At 39.9% G+C, this 21,441-nt stretch overlaps 1 protein-coding gene across 1 annotated transcript; it reads right to left on the bottom strand.

Annotated features, from left to right (window-relative positions):
• Positions 1 to 542: 542 nt before the first annotated feature.
• LOC131251022 (NADH dehydrogenase [ubiquinone] 1 alpha subcomplex subunit 6) lies at positions 543 to 21,354 on the bottom strand. Its single transcript, XM_058251467.1, has 2 exons — positions 21,044 to 21,354; positions 543 to 908 (listed from the first exon to the last, which is right to left on the bottom strand). The coding sequence occupies exons 1-2, from the start codon at positions 21,254 to 21,256 to the stop codon at positions 723 to 725; spliced, it is 399 nt and encodes a 132-aa protein (XP_058107450.1). The 5' UTR covers positions 21,257 to 21,354; the 3' UTR covers positions 543 to 722.
• Positions 21,355 to 21,441: the final 87 nt, after the last annotated feature.

The following is a 21,441-nucleotide window of genomic DNA, read 5'->3' on the forward strand; positions in this document are numbered from 1 at the left end:
TCTAGACTTAAAAGTTTTTTTTTCTTTTTCTTTTTTAATCATCTTACTCTTTCTTTTCTTTTTTAAAGAAAACCGTGGAAATGAAATTGAATTCCAAAGATGTGATGTTTGGGATTCCAAAGATGTGATGTTTCCCAAACATCACATCTTTGGAATTCAATTTCATTTCCACAGTTTTCCACCAATCCGAAAGAATGTTATAGTCGGACTGTCCGAGAAATGAATCACATACAGGCACTGCAAACCCAGTGGCAAAAATCAGGCTAGTACACCCATTGGGCAGGCCATACCATTGAAATCAACAATAAGATGGTCTGACTTAGTAGCATACAGGTGTGGCTACCTAATGAGTGGCCCATCCAGATTTCCACAACAGGTGATCTTCCTGGTGGACCCATATGTTTGCACAAATCAGGGTTTCCTACACGCACGACACATTGGCAGGACAAAACGCAAACATATTCAAAAGTTTCAGATGCAATGGATGCATGTGATCATTTCCCACTCACTTCCATATACTGTACTTGTATTGACACTTTCGCTGAAGAAGAAATTTCAGCATGATTCTCTCCAACACAACATACAAATTTTAAGCTGGGCGGGTTTCGGGATCTTATTTTTTCTGGTCTAATACCAAAAGTAAATCAGACCCATCAAAGCAAAATGACAAGAAAACTACAAATTAAAGAGAGCAACATGCATTGGGTTTTCATCTTTCAGTTCTAGAAATAATTACTGGTGTAGAACTGTTTCAGAAATTCCGAGCTCCCCTCATCTTTCGTGCCCCGGTCGTGAACAAGCCCACCGCTCCCAACAACATACTGGCCTATGATGTGGTGCCGTTGCTTCGCGTGTTCGACAATGTTGTTCAGTTCCTCCATCCCTTTGAAGAGAAGCATGTCAATGACCTGTTTTGGAAAATGAAACAACTCAAATTAACAGCGGGGCCCATTTTCCCTACAACTTCCCTTTCTGGTGCAGATTTGATGGTTTAGTAATCACAACGAAACAATGGGATTTTTTACTGCTGGGCTTAAGATCATCCCAAAATACAAGATTGCAAAAATGATAGTAACCATGACATGGTCCCAGATCATATCTCCCAGCTTTTTTTCACATAGTATTTGGAGAAGACTAGCAAGCTATATCAAAGCCGTGAAGGAGATTCGCGAGTCTGATCATGTACGCATGTTAGATACTTCGATACCCTTCAAGTGTAAAATTGTATTTGCATCCATGTTGTACAAACTGTAGAATCTTGGCGAACATCTTTCCATGTCTAAGTGTCAACAGTTCCAAGCCATTGGTAAAGGTGAGTTTGGAAGTACCACAAATGGATGTTTGACTGACTGTTGTATGGCAAGCTTTTTGAACTTGCCGACCATTTTTGGGCAGCATAGGAAAGTGATTAAATGAAACCTGGGAGGATATCAGTTGGCCAAAGTAACACCTTCATTTGATCTGGCACTAGAAAGAAACAAAATATTTTTTTTGGAGAAATGTATTCTGCCCTGCAGCGATTTCTGAACTACCCCCAAAAGTCCAAACATACACCTGAGCCAAGAAATTTGATCCAATTTACCAATTCCAAGAGAAGAATCATGGCGATCGATCATTTCATAAGAGTAGAATTGGTGTAGAAGAATCGAATAAAATCTCCCATGTTAATTAGCAACTCTCTCTTAATGAGGTGTCTCATTTGAAAATAATCCTACCATCCATACTAATCAAGGTGCCAAGACCAATCTTCATATGAGGAATTATAGGGCTCTGCCCATCAGGAAACATAGGGTTTGCTGATGAGTAGGATTTCAGGCATGTGGGGCCCATAGCTTTTTTTTTTTTTTCTCAGCCACGTATTTAAAGGCCACACTATCAAAAGGTTCGGATCTTTTTTTTGAAGAAATCCATCCTTGTTGAAATCCATCCTTGTTGAAGGCCATCATATCCACAGTTTAGATCATTGAACCATGGGCCCTGCATGCACACTCATCATCACCAAAACATACATTTTCTGATGAGCCAAGAACCCATAATTCCTCATCTCAGATGGGCAAAGGGGTTGTGTGTGTGTGTGTGTATGCCTTTTTCATTTTTTTAGTTAATTAATTTAATTAATTATAAGTTTTAATCAATCATCATCTCCAATTGTATATGCCTTTTTCATTTTTTTAGTTAATTAATTTAATTAATTATAATTTTTAATCAATCATCATCTCCAGTTGTATATTACTAATACCTTCCAATACAATATTAATGTTATGGCTTGGAATCTTAAGATGTCAAACACAACTTCAACTGCCTACAACCTGGGGCAAATGATGCAGGACAATTAACCACTTGCTCTAAAAGCTCGAACTAATAGAGCATGGCGAATTAATCCATTTATCTCATAGCCTAGGCCCCACATCCATGTGTTAGGTCCTCGGTCGAACCCTCCTCGTGAGCCCCAAATCACATGGGTTCCGCCTCACACAGGCTGCCCACCCCGAATGTGCCCTCGCATCCCACGGGCTACCCCACTCGAGCCCGGTGTGAAAATGCCCCTACATTAATCACCCCGGGTGATGAGTCTCGAACACGAGACCTCCCGCTCTGATACCAATTTGATGCAGGATAATTAACCACTTGCTCTAAAAGCTTGAACTGATAGAGCATGGCGAATTAATCTTCATAGCCCAGGCTCCACATCCATGGGTTAGGTTCTCGGCCGAACCCTCCTCGTGGGCCCCAAATCACATGAGTTTCGCCCCCTCGTGGGCCCCACATCCATGGGTTAGGTTCTCGGCCGAACCCTCCTCGTGGGCCCCAAATCACATGGGTTCCGCCTCACACAGGCCGCCCACCCCGAGTGTGCCCCCGCATCCCATAGGCCACCCCGCTTGAGCCTGGTGTGAAAATGTCCCTGCATTAGCAAAACTACGAGGCTTAAAAGGGTATGTAATTTTACACTTGTATTTTATCCAAAAAGGAAAAAGGAATTATCAAATAATTTCAATAAAGACGCTTTAGCTAAGGAGTCAACAACATCATTTCTCTCTACCTACAAGGACCAACAAAATGTTTATCCTAGAGCCTTTGTACAAGATTTCATGAAACATGAACAAGAGGAGAAGAAACATGCTAAACTAATAAATGAATTTATATATAAAAATAAATAAATAAAAAAGAAGAAGAAGAAGAAGAAAGAGAATAGAAAAGAAAAGAAAGAAAAAAAGACGAGTTGGACCGAATCCCTAACCACAATCAACGAATAGAGAGAATTGGAGAGATCGTCAGAAAATCATCAAACCTTCTTTAAGGGCATGAGCCTTTGTCCTATTTGCCACACGTATCTAAATTAACAGGAAAAAAGACACATGTCACCATTATCATGATATTTGAGACTACTACCTACGCCACAATGACAAAGATAACCTTGATCTCCGAATCCACTAGGGTCTTGAAATCTAAACTTAACAGTTTTGTAGAAATTATGGTGAATCATGAGAATTGGTATACAAACACAACTTGTGATATTATTAGGTAGATCTAACCATGATTATGCCTACGAGGTATGCTCAATACCCATACTCTGGCAACATAGGTTAAATCATGTAAAATGACATGCAATCCTTTTAAAGATTTAAAAGAACAAGAAAGAAAGAAAGAAATAAGAAAAGAAAAGAAACAATGTGAAATTAACAAAAGCCCACCCAACTAATCACGAAATTAGTGACTCTTATCTCTTGTTAATTCCAAAGACAAACATGTGATGTCAAAGACCTTATTGTTCCTAGCATTCCAGATGCTCCACATAAGAGCTAAAGGGTTCATTTTCCACCAAATTCTTCCTTTTTAAAGGACAGACTGCTTGGTTAATCATTCAACTTAGTTGGCAATGTTTCCACCAATCCCAACTCACACCAAAATCCAAAAAGAAATCATTCATAGCCATTTTCTCCATCTTGCAAAGGATGAAAAGATTATCCACAATTCCCTCCTCCCAACAAAGAAACAGATACTTGGAGACAATTGGTAACGTTTACAATATTTTCAAGATTAAAACCTATTAGTTATCATTGCCCAATAAAAAGTTCCTACTTTAGGTGGGCTCAGTGTTCGCAATATCGATACTATCGGCCGATATTATCAGTATTGCAGTCTAATGATACGAAACACGTCGGAAGAAATATTCCGAAAAAATCGGAAGAGAGAGAGAGAGAGAGAGAGAGAGAGAGAGAGAGAGAGAGAGAGAAACTTTCAATAGGGTGGATTTCCTCACCTGTAGAATAGATTGCCCTGATTGGAAGCTGCATTTGGTGGGCCATTTGAATCGAAAGTCGCCATTCGTAGGTTACTGTAAAGAAAATCTCGATTCCCTTTTTTTTCTTTCTTCTATTAGATTGTTACTTGAAAACGGAATTGATTTAGGAAGAAAATGCGGAAAAAAAAAAAAAATTCCAGAGAAATCCAGAGATTTGGGGAAGAATTTAGGGTTTTAGGGTCTTTGCGATAAAAAATGGCTTCGGAGCCCTTTTTTATCGGGCTCGGATTCACTACTAACGGGTTGAGTAGCCAGACTCGCTACTGAAGTGACGTCACCAAGTTCTGTGGGTCCCACCATGATGTATGTTTTGTATCCGCACCATCCATGACTATTTTAGGTCATGAGCCAAAGAATGATTTAGATCCAAAGCTCGAGTGGACCCCACCATAGAAAAAAGTGGAGAAAGTGACGCCCACCGTTAAAAATTTCTAAGGGCCACAAAAGTTTTCAATGAAGCTGATATTTGTGTTTTACCTTATTTAATGTTTTTGTTAACTTATGAATAGATTGGATCTCAAATAAACATCATGGTGGACGTTAGGAAGGTTTCAATGGTGGGTGTAACTCACTCCACTGTTTTCGGTGGTGGGGTCCATTATAGTTTTGGATCTACCTAATTCTTTGGATCATGCCCTAAAATGTTCTCTCCAAATGGATGGACGATGTGGATACAACACATACATCATGATAGGACCCACATAACTTGGTGACGTCACTTCAGTAGCGAGTCTCGCTACTCAACCTGTCATAGCTAATCCGCGTCCTTTTTTATCGAGCATGGCTACACGGGGCATGTAGACATCTTTTCACACGTGTAATGGGCCTCCAATCTGAACGGTTCATGTGATGCGGCATCCCATGAAACTCCCAGGGACCAAATTTTACCCCGATCTAAAACTCTGGTGGGCCATAGCAAAGAAAGATGCAAATCAATGGAGAAAAATGTTTTCTTTTTTAATGGCCCACCAAAGTCTTAGATCAAAGCAAAAGTTGAACCATAAAGGTTTCATGGAGTGCTGCATCACTTAGACCATTCAGATTTTGGACTCACATCACATATGATGAGTTCTCAAAAAGTTCTCACGATAACTTAGCTTCAGGGAAAATCCGCGTTGGCGCGGATTAGGAGCCTAGAGATGGATGGTCCTATCAGGGCTCTGTAAGGCCCACCATGATATATTTGTTTTATCTACACCGTCCATCCATTTTGATATGTCATTCTAGGGAACAAGTCCAAAATGTAGCCAGATATGAGGCTCAAGTGGTCCACACCATAGGAAGTTGTGGTGGGAATGATATCCACCATTGAAGCTTTCCTGGGGCCCATCATAACGTTTATTTTCCATCCAATTTGTTCATAAGGTCTAATAGACTTGGATGAAGTGAAAACATAAATATTAGCTTGCTCCAAAACTTATGTAGCCCCCAAATTTTTTTTAATGGTTGCCATTCAATGATCACTTTTTCGTGTGGTGTGGTCCACCTAAGATTTGGATTTGTTTCATTTTTTGGCCCATACCCTAAAATGATTTGTCAAAATGAATTAACGGTGTAGATACCAAATCATTTTAGCTTATTATCCAAAAAATAAGCACATCCAATTATCAAGTGGACGATACCAAAGGAAAAAGTGGTGATTGACTATTAATGGGCCACAAAAGTTCTGGATCAATCATATATTTGTTTTTTTCTTTCATCCAAGCTTATGTGAACTTATCAACAGATTGGATGGTAAATAAACACTACAAAAACATTAAGGTGAGCCCTAAGAAGGTTTTAATGGTAGGGTCTTCAATCAACACTTTTTCTTATTGTTTCCTATGGCATGGTCCACTAGATAATTGGATCTACTTCAATTTTGGGATGGTACCATAAATTAAGGTGGTAAAACAGATGGACAGTGTGGATATAATGTCTTAATACATTTATAAATGTTATGCATTATATTTTAATATAGTTGTCTTAGTTCAATTAGACAACGCATAACTTACGATCCTATACAAAGTAAACCTATTGCGTGCACATTTTTTTAAATATGTTATGATTTGAAAGTGTGTATTAAGATCTTTTTTAACAATACCTGAAGTTTCATTGAAAAATTCAATCATTTTCCAAATGTTTCCCCATGTTTCCCAAAGAGTGCGATAAATTATGCGATAAAAACGATATATCCCATGCGATAACCGATATGTATCTATATCCCAAGGGTGCGATACATGGTGCGATACCGATATTTTGAACACTGGGTGGACTGGAGTTGCCTCACACCTTGATGCAAGAAGTCCTCCGCCCCCAAGCAATGACCACACTGCAAATAAAGACTTTGTCAAGAAGACAACCATTTCTGCACCCAATTGTTGTCAATGGGACACAATCAGGCTAGGCAGGGTTCTGCCCAAGCTTGAGCTCAGTCCATGAATTGTAATCTAGGCTGGTGCAAGAAATTTTCCTTGTTACCTAGCAGAAATCAGTGTTTGATGAAGCGATATTAACCATCAGTGCGCAGGTTTAATTAAGGAAACCCAAGTAAAACCTCCTAGAATGACAACAACGGGAACACCCAACATGCATACTTCAGCATTCCAACAACTCCAAGCATCATCACAACATTTTTTTATCTGGATTACATTTTTGCGGTTCTTCATATGCAAGCCCAATAGATTTTTTTGCACTTGGAAAACGAAATGACCAATGTGCAAGGACTGCAAGGTGGTACTTAAGAGAGAGTTTGACCGTGCATGTGCAACATAGGTTAATGGATATGGATGTCTACATCAAGAGATGGAAGAAAGGGAATGAAATTAACAGGTGTCCAAAAACTATGTGGGGGAATTTAAAAGGAAATAAAACAATGTTATTAATAAATTAATTGACGGAAGAAGGAAAGTGGAATGTCGAGGAAAAAGTAAACATTATGTGGAACAAAATAGTTGAGTGCATTAGGATGGTGGCAAAAGATGTTTTCAAAGTATCTAGAGGGAAAAGTCAACCATATAAGGAAACTTGGTGGTGGAATGGCGATGAACAAAAAGCTATTAACAAGAAAGCATTCATGTTTCAAAGCCTAACAAGGGACTACAAACAAAGAAAATCTTAGACAATGTAGAAATGCCAGAAAGATTGCTAAGAAAGTAGTGAGACTAAAATTAAGCTCATAATGATCTTCACAATAGATTGGGGACAAGAGAAGGTGAGAAAGATGTCTTCAAACTTGCAAAAATGAGAGGGGAGAGTAGGGATCTAAATCATGTTAGATGCATTAAAAGCAATAACCAAAGAGTACCAATCAAGGACAATGAGATCAATGAAAAGTGGAGAAGCTATTTCCAAAACTTGTGAACTAATAGCCATTCTGAGAGGATAGGAATAGAAGGAACCAAAAACTCAAATGTCATCGGAGTCGATAGATTCTTTTGTAGGATTAGGATATCTAAAATGAAAAGGCTTTGTAAAAGATGAAAACAAGAAAAGTCCTTGGATAGATGGTATACCAATAGTGGTTTGAAAGTGTATGGGAGAAAGTGGGTTATTTTGGTTGACAAAGTTGTTCAACAAAATTCTAAGATTTTAAAAAATAAATAAATAAAAAATGCCAAACAAATGGATGAAAAGTACCCTAGCACCTATTTATAAGAATAAACAAGATATATAGAGTTGCACTAACTATCGTGGGATTAAACTTATGAGCCATGCTATGAAACTTTGGGAAGGAGTGATTGAGCAAAGACTAAAGAATGAGATGAATGTATGAGAAAATCAGTTCGGCTTCATGTCAGAATGTCTAACGCTTAAGCTATTCTCCTACATAGACAATTGATGGAGAAATATAGGGAGAGGAAGATCTCCATAGGTATTTACTGACTTAAAGAAAGATTATGACAAGTTCCTTAAGAGTGTTGATCCGGCGCGTGTGGAAAAAGAAAAGAGTTTCAAGAGGATATATTATAATTAAGGATATGTATGGAGGAGCAGTGACTAGCATGAGTACTGGTGGAGATATGAGTTCCCTTTCTTTCTTTCTTTCTTTTTTTTTTTTGAAAGGCAAAGAATACAAGCAAGAAAAGAGCAGAAAATTACGAAGGAACACCCATTAATGAGGGTCCCATTTGCTAATCAACAAGAAAATCTTCAAAACTGCTGACGACGGAGAACTGCTAATATTCCTAAAGCAGTGGTTATTCCACCCCCCTCATATGGTCCATAAAGCTGCAAGCAAAGCTAATCTCCACATCTGCCTAGCACTACCCACAGGCATACCACCATGCCAAACCAAGAGGACCAATGTGAATCCTGGCATAGCCCAAGAAATATTGAAAAACTGCAGGATGTTGAATCCTGGAATAGCCCAAGAAATGGGAGATGTTTTAAGGATATTTCTAAGCTAGTGGATTACATTGTCAAAAGAGTTTATCAGTTCATTACAGAATGGGCCTGTTTTATAGTCAACTTAGAGCATTGTAACCTATCTCCTTTGGGTGGGTAAGGCGGTCACTATCTCAGCGTGCCTCTTCCCTCTCTTCTATCTTTAATGAAATCATTCTCTGTTATTTGTCAAAAAAAAAAAAAAAACTGCAGGATGTTGGACCACAAAAAGGAGACAAAAGGACAGGAAATGAATAGATGGCAGGCCGATTCTACACCCTTCTTACAAAGAACACAAATATTAGAAGGATCATTCCTCACTTGCAAAGATTATCAAAGGTGAGGACTTTGTTGCGACCCACTAGCCACCCAAAGCAGCTACCCTTGTTCAGAGCGCCATAAGACCAAACATTACCACATCGATCTGACTGAAAACATACCAGACTTTTCTCTCCCATTGCACAGAATCACACCACAAGTGAGTTCCCAATTACTGTAGGCTTGGTGGCATTGAGACTGCATATTTTCCCTTGGTTACAAACGAGTTAACAAGGCATTTGCAGGAAGAAATCCCATGCTATATGCTGTTTGCGGATGACAGTTCTGATTGACAAGATGAGAGGGCGTAAACACAAAGCTAGATTTATGGAGAGGTGCTTTGGAATCTAAAGGATTTAAAATTAGTAGGACTAAAATAGAGTATAATGACTGCAATTTTAGTAACAAGAGTGAGAATGAGGAATTAGTTAAGATTGCTAACCAAAAAGTTTCCCAAAATGACCACTTTTTATATCTTGAGTCGATAATTCATGAGAGAGGACAGAAGAGATTGAGAAGGGTGTTGCCCATAGAATTCAAGCGGGGTGGAAGAAATGGAGAAGTGTCTCTGGACTTTTATGTGATTGTTGTGTATCACTCAAACTGAAAGGGAAATTTTATAGGATGGCTATAAGACCAGGCATGCTTTATGGGACAAAATGTTGGGCAATTAAGGAATAACATATTCGTAGAACCAGTGTTCATATTATCGGCGAAAAATCGATAATATCGCCGATATTATCGGTGTCGCCGGAGTAGCAACACCGAAACTCACTTTTTTCGTTTCTCTTCCTAATATCGGCGAATATTCGGCAATTTTATCGATTTTTCACGTAAAATACAGTTGTCGACCAGAAATCGCGGCCCTATCAAGGGATAACTGTAGCCAACAACTCCTTTTCGACCATGAAAGGAATGATAATATCGAGGGCTGCTTAAGTACAAAAAAAAAAAAAAAAAAAATCGGAAAAAAGGGGGAAAAAGAAACTTTTGGAAGTGTACCTGTAGAATGGGATCGTTGATCACGGCCTTGTCAAATGATGATTCCGACAAAGAATATGCGAAATCGGAGGAATTTTTTGAGATTTTCAGGATTTGAGGTTCCCTTTTGGAACCTCTTCTACGGGTGCGTTTTTCAGGAGTTTAGGGTTTTGAAACCCTTTTACAGGGAGCGGAAGCAGAATATGGACGCGGATTTTTCGCAAGAACTTCCTGCGCTAGAAACCTAGGTGGGGCCCACCGTGATGTTTATGAGAAATCCACTCCGTCCATCCGTTTTCTGAGATATTTTTAGGACGAAAGGCCAAAAATGAGCCGTATTTAATACTCAAGCGGGCCTAAAATGTGAGTATTGAACGTACACGGTTGAAATATTCGTGGGGCCACAGAAGTTTTGAATCAGGCTAATATTTGTGTTTTCAGTTCATCCCAGTAGGAACGACGTTATTAACGGTATGGATGACATGTAAACATCACTTTCTACCCCAGAGAGCTTTCAACGGTAGAAATTTTCCTACCCAGCTTTTCCTCTAGTGCGGCCCACTTGAGTCTTGGATCCTTGTCACTTTTGGTCTCAAGTCCTAAAATGGGCTCAGAAAACAGATTTACAGTGTGGATTTCTCAAAAACATCACGTTGGGCCCCACCCAAGTTTCCAGCGCAAGAACTTCCTGCGAAAGGCTTTTGGAGGAAATCCACATCCGCAGATTAGGCATGGATGTCACCAAGTTCCGTGGACCCCTCCATGATGTATGTGTTATATCCACATGGTCCATCCATTTGGAGAGATTATTTTAGGTCATGAGCCAAAAAATGAGACAGGTCCAAAGCTTGGGTGGACCACACCACAGAAAGCAATGGGGATAATGATTCCTATTGTTGAAAACTTCCTAGGGCCCATGGTGATATTTATTTGTCATCCAAGTTGTCCATAAGATCACATAGTCATCGATGAAGGAAAAAAACAAAAATTACACGGATCCAAAACTTCTATGGCCCCTAAGAAATTTTCAACGATAGACGTTCAATTCACACTATTCACTGCGGTGTGGTCCACTTGATCATTGGATATGCTTCATCTTTGGAATCAAGCCCTATAATTATATGGTAAAATGGATGGACAGAGTGGATAAAGTATATAAATCACAGTGGGCCCCATAGAGTGGACTTGGTCCACTAACGTAATAATTTACACGGTGGGCAATCGACTTCTACGTCCAACTTGTTTAGGTCTCCAGGGTCGGTGGCTCGGTGCTCTGTGGGTCCATTATGATTTGATTATGATTTGATATATTTTATCAATGCCATCCATATATTTTGCCAGATAATTTTAGGGCATGAGCCCAAAAATGTGGCAAATCCGCATCTCAAGTGGACCACACCAAAGGAAGCAATGGTGAATAAATACCCACCATTATAAATTTCCTAAGGCCATTGTAATGTTTTTTTGCCATCCAACCTCTCAGGCGGTGCATTTGATCATTGGATATGCTTCATCAGAATCGAAAACACAATTATCAGCTTAATCGAAAACTTTTTGTGACACCTTAGAAGTTTTTAATGGTGGGATTCAATCGCCACTGTTTCCTTTGGTGTGGTCCACTTGAGATTTGGATCTACCTCATTTTTGGGACCATGTACTAAAATGATATGCTGAATGGGGTGGATTTCTGGCATATATCATGGTGGGCCCATGGAACACTGTCCAGTAGCCACCTCGTTATTGGCAACACGATAAAACAGATGCGTTACGGTGGGTACTCAAAGTCCTTACGCTAGGACATGATTTGGCTAGTGATGTTAGCCAGATGGCTAGTGGTTGGTGCTATGTGGGCCTAATCGTGATGTATTTATTTGATCTACGTTGTCCATCCATTTTTTCAGATCATTTTAGATCTTGATCCAAAACATCAAGCATATATAAATCTCGGGTGGACCACACCACAGGAAATAGTAGCGATTGAATGTCCACCATTAAAAACCTCCCAGGGTTCTCATTGTAATGTTTATTTAACGTCCAACCTGTTGATTAGGTCATAAAGACCAATTTGACGCAAAACTTGTGGCCCTTAAGAAGTTTTTAATGGTGGGCATTCAATTAACACTGTTTCATGTGATGTGGTCCACTTGAGATTTGGATCTACTTATTTTTTGGGCTTATACCATAAAATGATCTGGAAAATTGGATGGATGCGTCAGTATGTCAAACAAGTGTCATATCCAAGCCACCCATCACCAAGTATACCACTATGTAGATTCCATGTCTCAAGAAAGGTGTACTTTTTTAGTTCATTTACTTTTGCATGGCTTAATTATTATATGCTAGTTGCATTTATATTATATGAACTCATTTTGGTTACAATTGGAGTGATTTCTTACAACAAAGCATGCTTTTTGGGCCCCATTAAATGAAAACTTATTATTTAATGCATTCTTTTTGTAATTTTTTTATTCCTAAATATGCAAATATGTGTATTTAGGCATGCCCTGAAGTTTCATTGAAAAATTCCATCATTTTCCCCATGTTTCACCATTTTTCTTCACATTTCCGGTTATCGGCGATAACGATATTATATATTTATCTCCAGTCAGCGAAACTTGTAGCAATACCGACAACTCAAACACTGCATAGGACTGAGTGTACCAGAAATGATGATGTTGAGATGGATGAGTGACAAGACGAAAAAAATCGAATTAAAAACAAATGCAATTTGAGGGAATTTAGGAGTAGCACCAATAGGTAATAAGATGAGGGTAAGCAGACTATGGTTTGGTCATGTGCACCAAAGACTGAGAATACGCTGGTTAGGAGTGAGTTGGTACAAACTAAAGGCTCTAGAAGGGTAAGGGGAATGCCCAAAAGCATGTGGGTGGAAGGAGTAAGAAAAGACTTAATGACCTATGGTCTAACTGAAATTATGGCCCTTGATAGAGTGGAATAGCGGAAAAGGATTCATGTAACTGGCCCCAATTAGTTGAGATTAGGCATAAGAGGAGGATTATGGCATTTTTGTGGTTCAGACAGCACCATAACCAGTACCTCCACAGGACTTCAGCATAGATCTCCCCTCTAGAAGGAACCATTAACCAAGCTCAACTAACAAGCTGGATACAGGAACAACAAGCTAAAGACAACTAAACTAACTCATCTTAACCATTAAACGTAACTTTTAACCTAGCATCAGGCACTTAAAATAACAAAATACCCTTAAAACCTAAAGATCTAAATATCTCGTATCTATGTCACTAATCTTACAATCTCATTTTGAGAATTGAAATGAAAAAATTTTGTGAAATGCGAGCAACCTTCTATGCAACTAACTAACACTAGAAATGCACATCCAAGCTCAAAATTATGCCTCCCCAAACGGCAACTTTCTTAGGTCCTTCTTTATTGGTAAGATATGAAAATATCAAAAAAGAAAGAATATGAAACGCATTATACAACTGGAATAATTCTCTCCATCCAATTCCAATCAATACATTCCATCACTTGTCCAATACCTTCTATGGGTACATGTTCAAGAGCGAACAAATTGTCTTGCCAAATATGTTGAGTTTCCCCTACCCATTTTGAGAGTTTCTATTAGAGCCACCCTACCACTCCAAATTGCAAACCGCATCATAGAAGTATGCCCTGCTGCTTTTGAAGAGCTCCACTAAATCACTGTTGGCCTGTTATGAAAGTGAGCAAGCTGCCTTGCTCAAAAGAGGATTGCATGTGACCCTGGGCACAGAGATATTCCTGTGCCCAGGCCTATGTGGGGCCCACAAAGATGTCCGTGACAAATTCACTTCGTCCATCTATTTTGCAAGACCACAATAGGATAGGAATCTAAAAATCAGGCAAATCCAAGACTCATGTGGGCCATACCACAGAAAACAGTGGGGATTAAACAACTGGGGATGACAAAAGCTTTGTATTAGGATGATATTTGTGCCTACAGTTTATCTGAGTGGTAATAACCCTATGAACAGTTTGGATGGCATATGAACATCATGATCATATGCCATCCAAATTCACTTCGTCCATCTATTTTGCAAGACCACAATAGGATAGGAATCTAAAAATCAGGCAAATCCAAGACTCATGTGGGCCATACCACAGAAAACAGTGGGGATTAAACAACTGGGGATGACAAAAGCTTTGTATTAGGATGATATTTGTGCCTACAGTTTATCTGAGTGGTAATAACCCTATGAACAGTTTGGATGGCATATGAACATCATGATCAGCTCCATGGAGGTTTCAACAGTGGACGTTTTCGTTCCCACTATTTCATTGGTGTGGCCCACTTGAGCTTTGGATCTACCTGATTTTTAGATTCTTGTCCTATTGCGGTCTTTCAAAACAGATGGATGGAGTGAATTTGTCACGGACATCTCTGTGGGCCCAACACAGCCCAAGGCACAACTACATCTCTGTGCCCGGGGTCGTAGGCAATCCGCTTCCACTTTGCTCTAGTCAAAAGCATCCTCACTCTGCCTTGTTCGAGGTACAAATCCCCATCGAGCCTGAAAAGTATAAACTTTCCTAATTCCCCAACTCACCTCTAATGATGCCACAATACCCACCAAACCTGGATTGAGATGAGAGCAACCTAAATTTAAGAAGCTTTCCAACTAACAACCCTATTGCTAAAGCTCCTCTTGCTTTTGATGACTTCTAGCAATCTTCTCACCAAATCCTTCCATGATTCCTTATGAGCCCAAGATATGACTCTACCACGAATGCAACCAAATACCTCCACATTCCCTTGCTCCTTGCACAGAACATCCAATTGTTTCTTTCTTCCCACTTTCCACATCAATCAATGGGTGGCAGGCAATAAAGGCGTGTTTGGATACAAAGAATCCAAAATTGGATATGGAAAACCCAGGTGGAATCCTATGGCTGGGGGAAATTGCAGACATGAATCAATATATGATGTTTGTTTTGTGCACAGATGATTTCCATGGAACCCCCTAAGACCCCCTATAGAAAGAGAAGACCTATGGACCCCCTTTGCAAGAGAACCAATACAATTAGCCTCCCAGGGATTCCATGAAAAAATCATTTACAGTGGCTTGGTTTTATTAATTATACACCATTTAGAATTTTAAAATTTTTACTCAAAGGGGGCCCCGCCTACCTGACATCTAACAAATCACTGATGTTAATTCCTCATCCAAGGTTCACCCACCCTATCAACTATGCCATCCCGATTTTAATAGTCACAAGCATGCTCCATACCACCATCCCTAAAAAGGAAACTTTTATTGCCCTTTGCTCATCCCTTGGAACTCCCCTTATTATAGAAGCACCTAAGTTATCGAAAGAGTTCCCATCGATATTGAGTTTCCAACAGCCAACCAGAGGAGGATACCATGCCCCATGTTAGTAGGACTGCACCTATACTCATACATAATCTCCTTTCGGTGATGGAGAAGACCGTAAAATAGGGATTTCTTTAAACACCAACTAGGCACTTCCCCATCTTGCAAAGACAACTTGATCTTGGCAACAAGTTGGATCAGGCTTCATGATTTATCCTCAAATGCTATTTTGTTCTTTCTGTCCAAATTCCCCACAGAATAGCATAACTAAGGCAGCCTTTGCCACAAGATTTTACCTCGAGGCTCCAAGGGATCACTATTCCACCCACCCACAGGATCCTATATTAAGATCTGCAATCCCAATCAATTTCAAATAAACCAAAGAGAATTGCAAAGATATTACAAACTCACTTTGCATCTAATAAAGAGGTGGTCCAACATTTCCGAGTCGTTCCTACACAACAATGATGTTGATTGAATAAAATTATTCCTTTTGTTTCCTGAGATTGGAAAGACTGAAGACATACTTCTAAAACTGCTATATATATTTTGGTCTGGCAGGCATGTGAGATGCTTCGATGGACGCAGCCCTAGCCCTTCATTAAGTTTTGAGGCTCCTCATGAGTGATCCTAGCACTCATTGTGGAAGAGGAATCCTCAATGTAACTTATTGGGCAAGAAAGGGTCATCATAAGCCATGGCGGCTTTCCTTTATCTTCAAGGAAACTCACTTTCTCTCATCTAGGGTAGACATTTCATTTACCCACATCTGTAAAGAGGCAAACTCAATTACGGATGGACTTGACAAGGGATGGGGATTGGCCTTCCCTCATTGTTCCCCACCCCTTATTTTTCTTTCTTTTTTTCTTTTGCTTTTAATTTTAACCAGTCCCCTCTTGATGTATTTCGTACTTCTTTTTCTGTTAATTCCGACAAAAGAAAAAAGATGAAGATTCTTCTACGACTAATAGTGAGAAGTCTCTAGCTAGAGTTGGGCATCGGTCCGGATCGGATCGGATTGAGCCTAAATCGGTCCGATCCGAAATTCCAATAGTCTGACCCGAACTCGATCCAATCCGAGACCGAGTCCGGGCCACCTGACTCGGACCGATCCAATGTTTGATTGACTTGACCCGAACCGAGTCCGACTCGGTCAGGGAAACCGAGTCTGATCGGGTTGGGTACGATTCGGATCGTTTGATATGGTGTGGTCCACTTCAGTCTTCAATATATCGTACTTTTGTGTTCAACGCCTAAAATGATACGTCAAAATGGATGAACGGGTTAGATAAAACATATACATCAAAGTGGGCCCCACATGACTATGAAAGAAGTGCATCACGCTTTCTCTGTACGTATTATGTTGACGTGTACTACACATAAGTGCAGTGACTTTCTTTTCACGCAAGTCTGTGACTTGCTTTATTGAGGTTAGCAAGTTCTATGGGTCTAATGGTGGGGTATGTGTTATATCCAAACCGTCCATTCATTTGGTGAGCTCGTCTTAAGGCTTGAGACTAAAAATAAGACAGATCTAACTATCATGTGGACCACACAAATTGTTTAATGGTGAAAATCATTCTCTGCTGCTAATTGTGGTGTGGTCCAGATGATCTTTGGATATTATTCATTTTTTGGACAATGCTCTATAATAGTCTCTAAAAATATATGAACGGCTCGGGTCAGGTCGGGTCGGGTCGGGTCAGGGTCAATCCAAACTTGACCTAAAAAGATTTCGGATCTGGATGGAGCTACCCGATCCACACCGATCCAGACCGTCGGTTCAGTTCTGATCGGGTAGGATCGGGTCTGATCGTGTCTCTATAATACTCTCTAAAAATATACGAACGGTTCAAAGGATATCAAAGTTACATGGGCCCCACAGTGATGTAATTATTATATCTACACCGTTCATATATTCTTAGAGACTATTATATAGCATTGTCCAAAAAATGAATAATATCCAAAGATCATCTGGACCACACCACAAATAGCAGCAAAGAATGATTTTCACCGTTAAACAATTTGTATGGTCCACATGATAGTTAGATCTGTCTTATTTTTAGCCTCAAGCCTTAAGACGAGCTCGCCAAATGAATGGACGGTTTGGAAATAACACATACCCCACCAACAGACCCATAAAACTTGCTAACCTCAATAAAGCAAGTCACAGACTTGCGTGAAAAGAAAGTCACTGCACTTATATGCAGTGCACATCAACATAATACGTACAGAGAAAGCGTGATACACTTCTTTCATAGTCATGTGGGGCCCACTTTGATGTATATGTTTTATTTAAGCCGTTCATCCATTTTGACATATCATTTTAGGCGTTGAACACAAAAGTACGATATATTGAAGACTGAAGTGGACCGCACCATATCAAACGATCCGAATCGTACCCAACCCGATCCGACTCGGTTTCCCTGACCGAGTCAGACTCGGTTCGGGTCAAGTCAATCAAGCATCGGATCAGTCCGAGTCAGGTGGCCCAGGCTCGGTCTCGGATCGGATCGAATCGAGTTCAGGTTAGACTATTGGAATTTCGGATTGGACAGATTTAGGCTCAATCCGATCCAATCCGAACCGATGCCCAACTCTACTCATCTTGGCACGACACGTACCTACAGCTAGCGCCTACAACCAGCCACATAGCTATGTGCGGTACACCAGCAAATCCACTTGTTATTGTACACAGTAAACTCTGTTGGGGCCCACCTTGAATGCATGTGATTTATCCACACCATCCATTCGTTTTTGCAAATCATTTTAGTGGTTGAACCCAAAATTGATACATATCCAAAGCTCAAGCAGACCATACCACAGGAAAAAGTAAAATGATCAATGAGAACTACTCCGGATCGGATAGGATCGGATCGGGTTTTCGGGTCGGATCAGGGCCAATCCGAACTCGACCCAAAAAGATTTCGGATCTGGATGGGGCTACCCGATCCGCACCGATCCAGGCCGTCGGTTCGGTTCTGATCGGGTCTGATCGGGTCGGATCCACCGGATTGGGTCTGTTTTGCCTAGCTCCATCTCTAGCAAACTCTTCGGAGCATGGTTCAAAATATAAGTCAGATGTGAGTTGGTTACATACGAGCCATATCAGCTTCGATCGGGACTGGGACGAATCACTAGATAGAGACGAGGTCCGAAATGGTTGACAGAATGAAACAAGAAAACGAGTCAGGGTGTCTTACCAATTTCATTCTGTAGATAAGTCACATTATGATCTTTGAAATCATGTCTGGGAATAATTCCGTTAGGTTGTCTTTGGTGTGAATCCACATATTCTATCACTTTCCCTTCATTGTATTTTATTTTCAGCAGCAAGTTGAAGGCTCTAAAAGGGCAAGGGGAAGGCCCAAAAGGACGTGGTGGTAGGAAGAAAAGACTTGATGACCTATGGTCTAACTGAAGTAATGGGCCTTGATAGAGTGGAATGGCGGAACAAGATTTATGTAGCTGGCTCTAATTAATTGGGATAAGGTTTAGATGATGATGAAGGTGAGAAATCATCAATTATGTGGCAACAATTGGAGTGGGTCATCTTCAAGGCCATGTATTTAATCCTATCCATTCTTGTTCAAGTCTTCAATTACGTTACATTGGACATCTTGGATCCTAGAGCATAGTTAAATAGGAAAACTATAGTCTTGTAGTCTTGTATAGGAACTTATGTGTTGGGATTGTGTTGGATTCTATAGTGCTCTTTATGTCTTTTTCACTAGATTTTTTCTTAGAAGAGTTTTCTCTTATTATGGGTGTGAATATCAAGTTCAAAGTAATATCTACCTCATGTTCTTTCCTCCATTTTCTCTTATAAAAGGTTTTTTTTTTTTATTGGCAACATGACTTTATTGAAAATGAAGTAGAAGAAGAAGAAGAAGAAGAACAACAACAACAACAACAAGAAAACAAAAGGTGCTGAAACAGCTCTACAGGCCAAACAAAAAAGGATGATGAGAGATCATCCAAGCAAGAATGCTGAATCTAGCCCCCATGAAGGAGTAAAAGAAGATCAATTGCACAGAAAAAGCTTTCAAAGCCAAAGCCCAGTTTTGGGCTTTATTAAAAACCTCTTGACATGCCCCGGAAGGGTTATAAAAAACCCAGTTGTTCCACTCTTTCCAAATTGCCTTTAGGCTTGCAAAAGAAAAACACTCCAAAGAGTTCCCCTTATTTTTCCTTTTTCGGGCCCCATTCCATGCCAAGGAAAAAGTAGATATGATTCCAGGCATTCACCTATTGGACCTCAAAAAACTGAGCAAAGCACCACCAAAAACCAGCCCAGGAATCACAGTGCATGAACACATCATCAGCTGACTCAACACGATGTAAGCAAAGGATACAAAAGTTGGGGATTATCCGATACCTTCTCCTCAAATGATTAACGGTGAGAACTCTATTTTAGTGGAAATTTGGGATTTTTGTTGGGTTTATATGCCAAATAGGGGACTGATTTTCGACTATTTGGTGAATGATTTCGAAAATCAGCCCCCAATTTGCACCAACTTCATAGGTCCGAGCCTTAATGGGCTGTTCGTGTTTTCCTCTTTTGGGTGGGTTGTTGATGTATATGCTTTTATCTGATTGCCATTTGTTTGGATGAGTTTGCTTTGCATATGCCTTGTTTCTGTGTTTTTTTTTTTCTTGCCTCTTTTGATTTACACAAAGCTGGTTATTCATCTCTCACTTCCCTCGATTTTCATCGCGCTCCTCTTTTTTTTTTTCTTTTTTTTTTTTTTTCGCCTCTTTTGATTTACACAAAGCTGGTTATTCATCTCTCACTTCCCTCTATTTTCATCGCGCTCCTCTTCATCCCCATTGATCTTCTCTAAGTCTCCCCACTCAGACGATCTCCCTCACGTCGATCTTCTCTCGATCATCTTGCATCGCTCAACAGTGAGCAGCCTTTAGTCCTCAGTGATGGAGGACCACCACCTCCATTAAATTCTATATAGATAGAATTTAATCATGTCAAAGGCAAATACATGTGGCCAATACTCTAGTGGAAGATGGTGTTGGTCATCTTACGCCCATTCCTTATATGATATTTTCCTTTTCAGTAAACAAGTGTTGTGATCTTTCAAAAATAAATTAGAACCATCTAGAAAGAGGAAAAAACAAAAAGAACAACAACAACAACAAAGAAAGAAAGAAAAATCAAATACCACAAACAAAAAAAAAAAAAAAAAGCAACAACACCCAAAATTACATGTATTCAATCGATTTCATGACTATAAAACACAATTTTTCATGAAATTAAAGAAAACATTGCTGAAAACCAACAATCTACTAACTTAAAAAAGACCAAAAAAAAAAAAAAAACAAACAAACAAACAACAGCAACAACAACAATCTACTGAATAATTCAAGCACCTAGAAAATATCAAACCAGACATACCGTGAAGTTACATCTTATTCAATCAATTCAAGAACCCAAAGAAAAAAAAAATTATTTGCATAACAAAATAAGAAAAACACTATAAAAACAATTACAAAAAATTTGAATACCCAAATTACATCACATTTGATTCATTCAGATAACGAAACATATCATAGCGCATGCATCAATTAAATCCACCAATCAGAAAAAAGAATTCAAATCAAACGCCATCTCTAAAATCAACCAATCTACCAAAAAAATCAAAACCCCATCTCTAAAATCAACCAATCTACCAGAAAAATCAAACGCCCACGAAGCTCAACGGATCGGGAGAAAGAGTTGGATCACCTTGGGGTTTGTGATGTGGGCGTTCTTGCGGATTTGGGAGGAGATGGATCTACGGAGTTCGGAGACGGTGACGACGTCGTCGAGATTGTAGATATCCATGATGGTCGGAATCGATCGGCAGGCCGCCTTGAAGAAATTGAACGTCCGATTCCTCGCTTCTTCCAGTGTTGCCGAGTTCGGTGGGACCCGCACCGCTCTCGCTATAAACGACATTCTCAATTCCCCCAAGCAGCAGCAGCTCTCTCTCTCTCTCTCTCTCTCTCTCTCTCTCTCTCGATGGGGGCTATCTCCGCAGACTGAGAAATGCGAAGTGAATACGCACGGGTATAGTCGAACGCGGATTTCCTGGGAGAGCCTTTCGCAGGAAGTTCCTGCACTGGAAACTTAGGTGGGAGCCA

This window comes from Magnolia sinica, chromosome 7 (genome assembly GCF_029962835.1).
Source record: "Magnolia sinica isolate HGM2019 chromosome 7, MsV1, whole genome shotgun sequence".
Taxonomy (NCBI): Eukaryota; Viridiplantae; Streptophyta; class Magnoliopsida; order Magnoliales; family Magnoliaceae; genus Magnolia; species Magnolia sinica.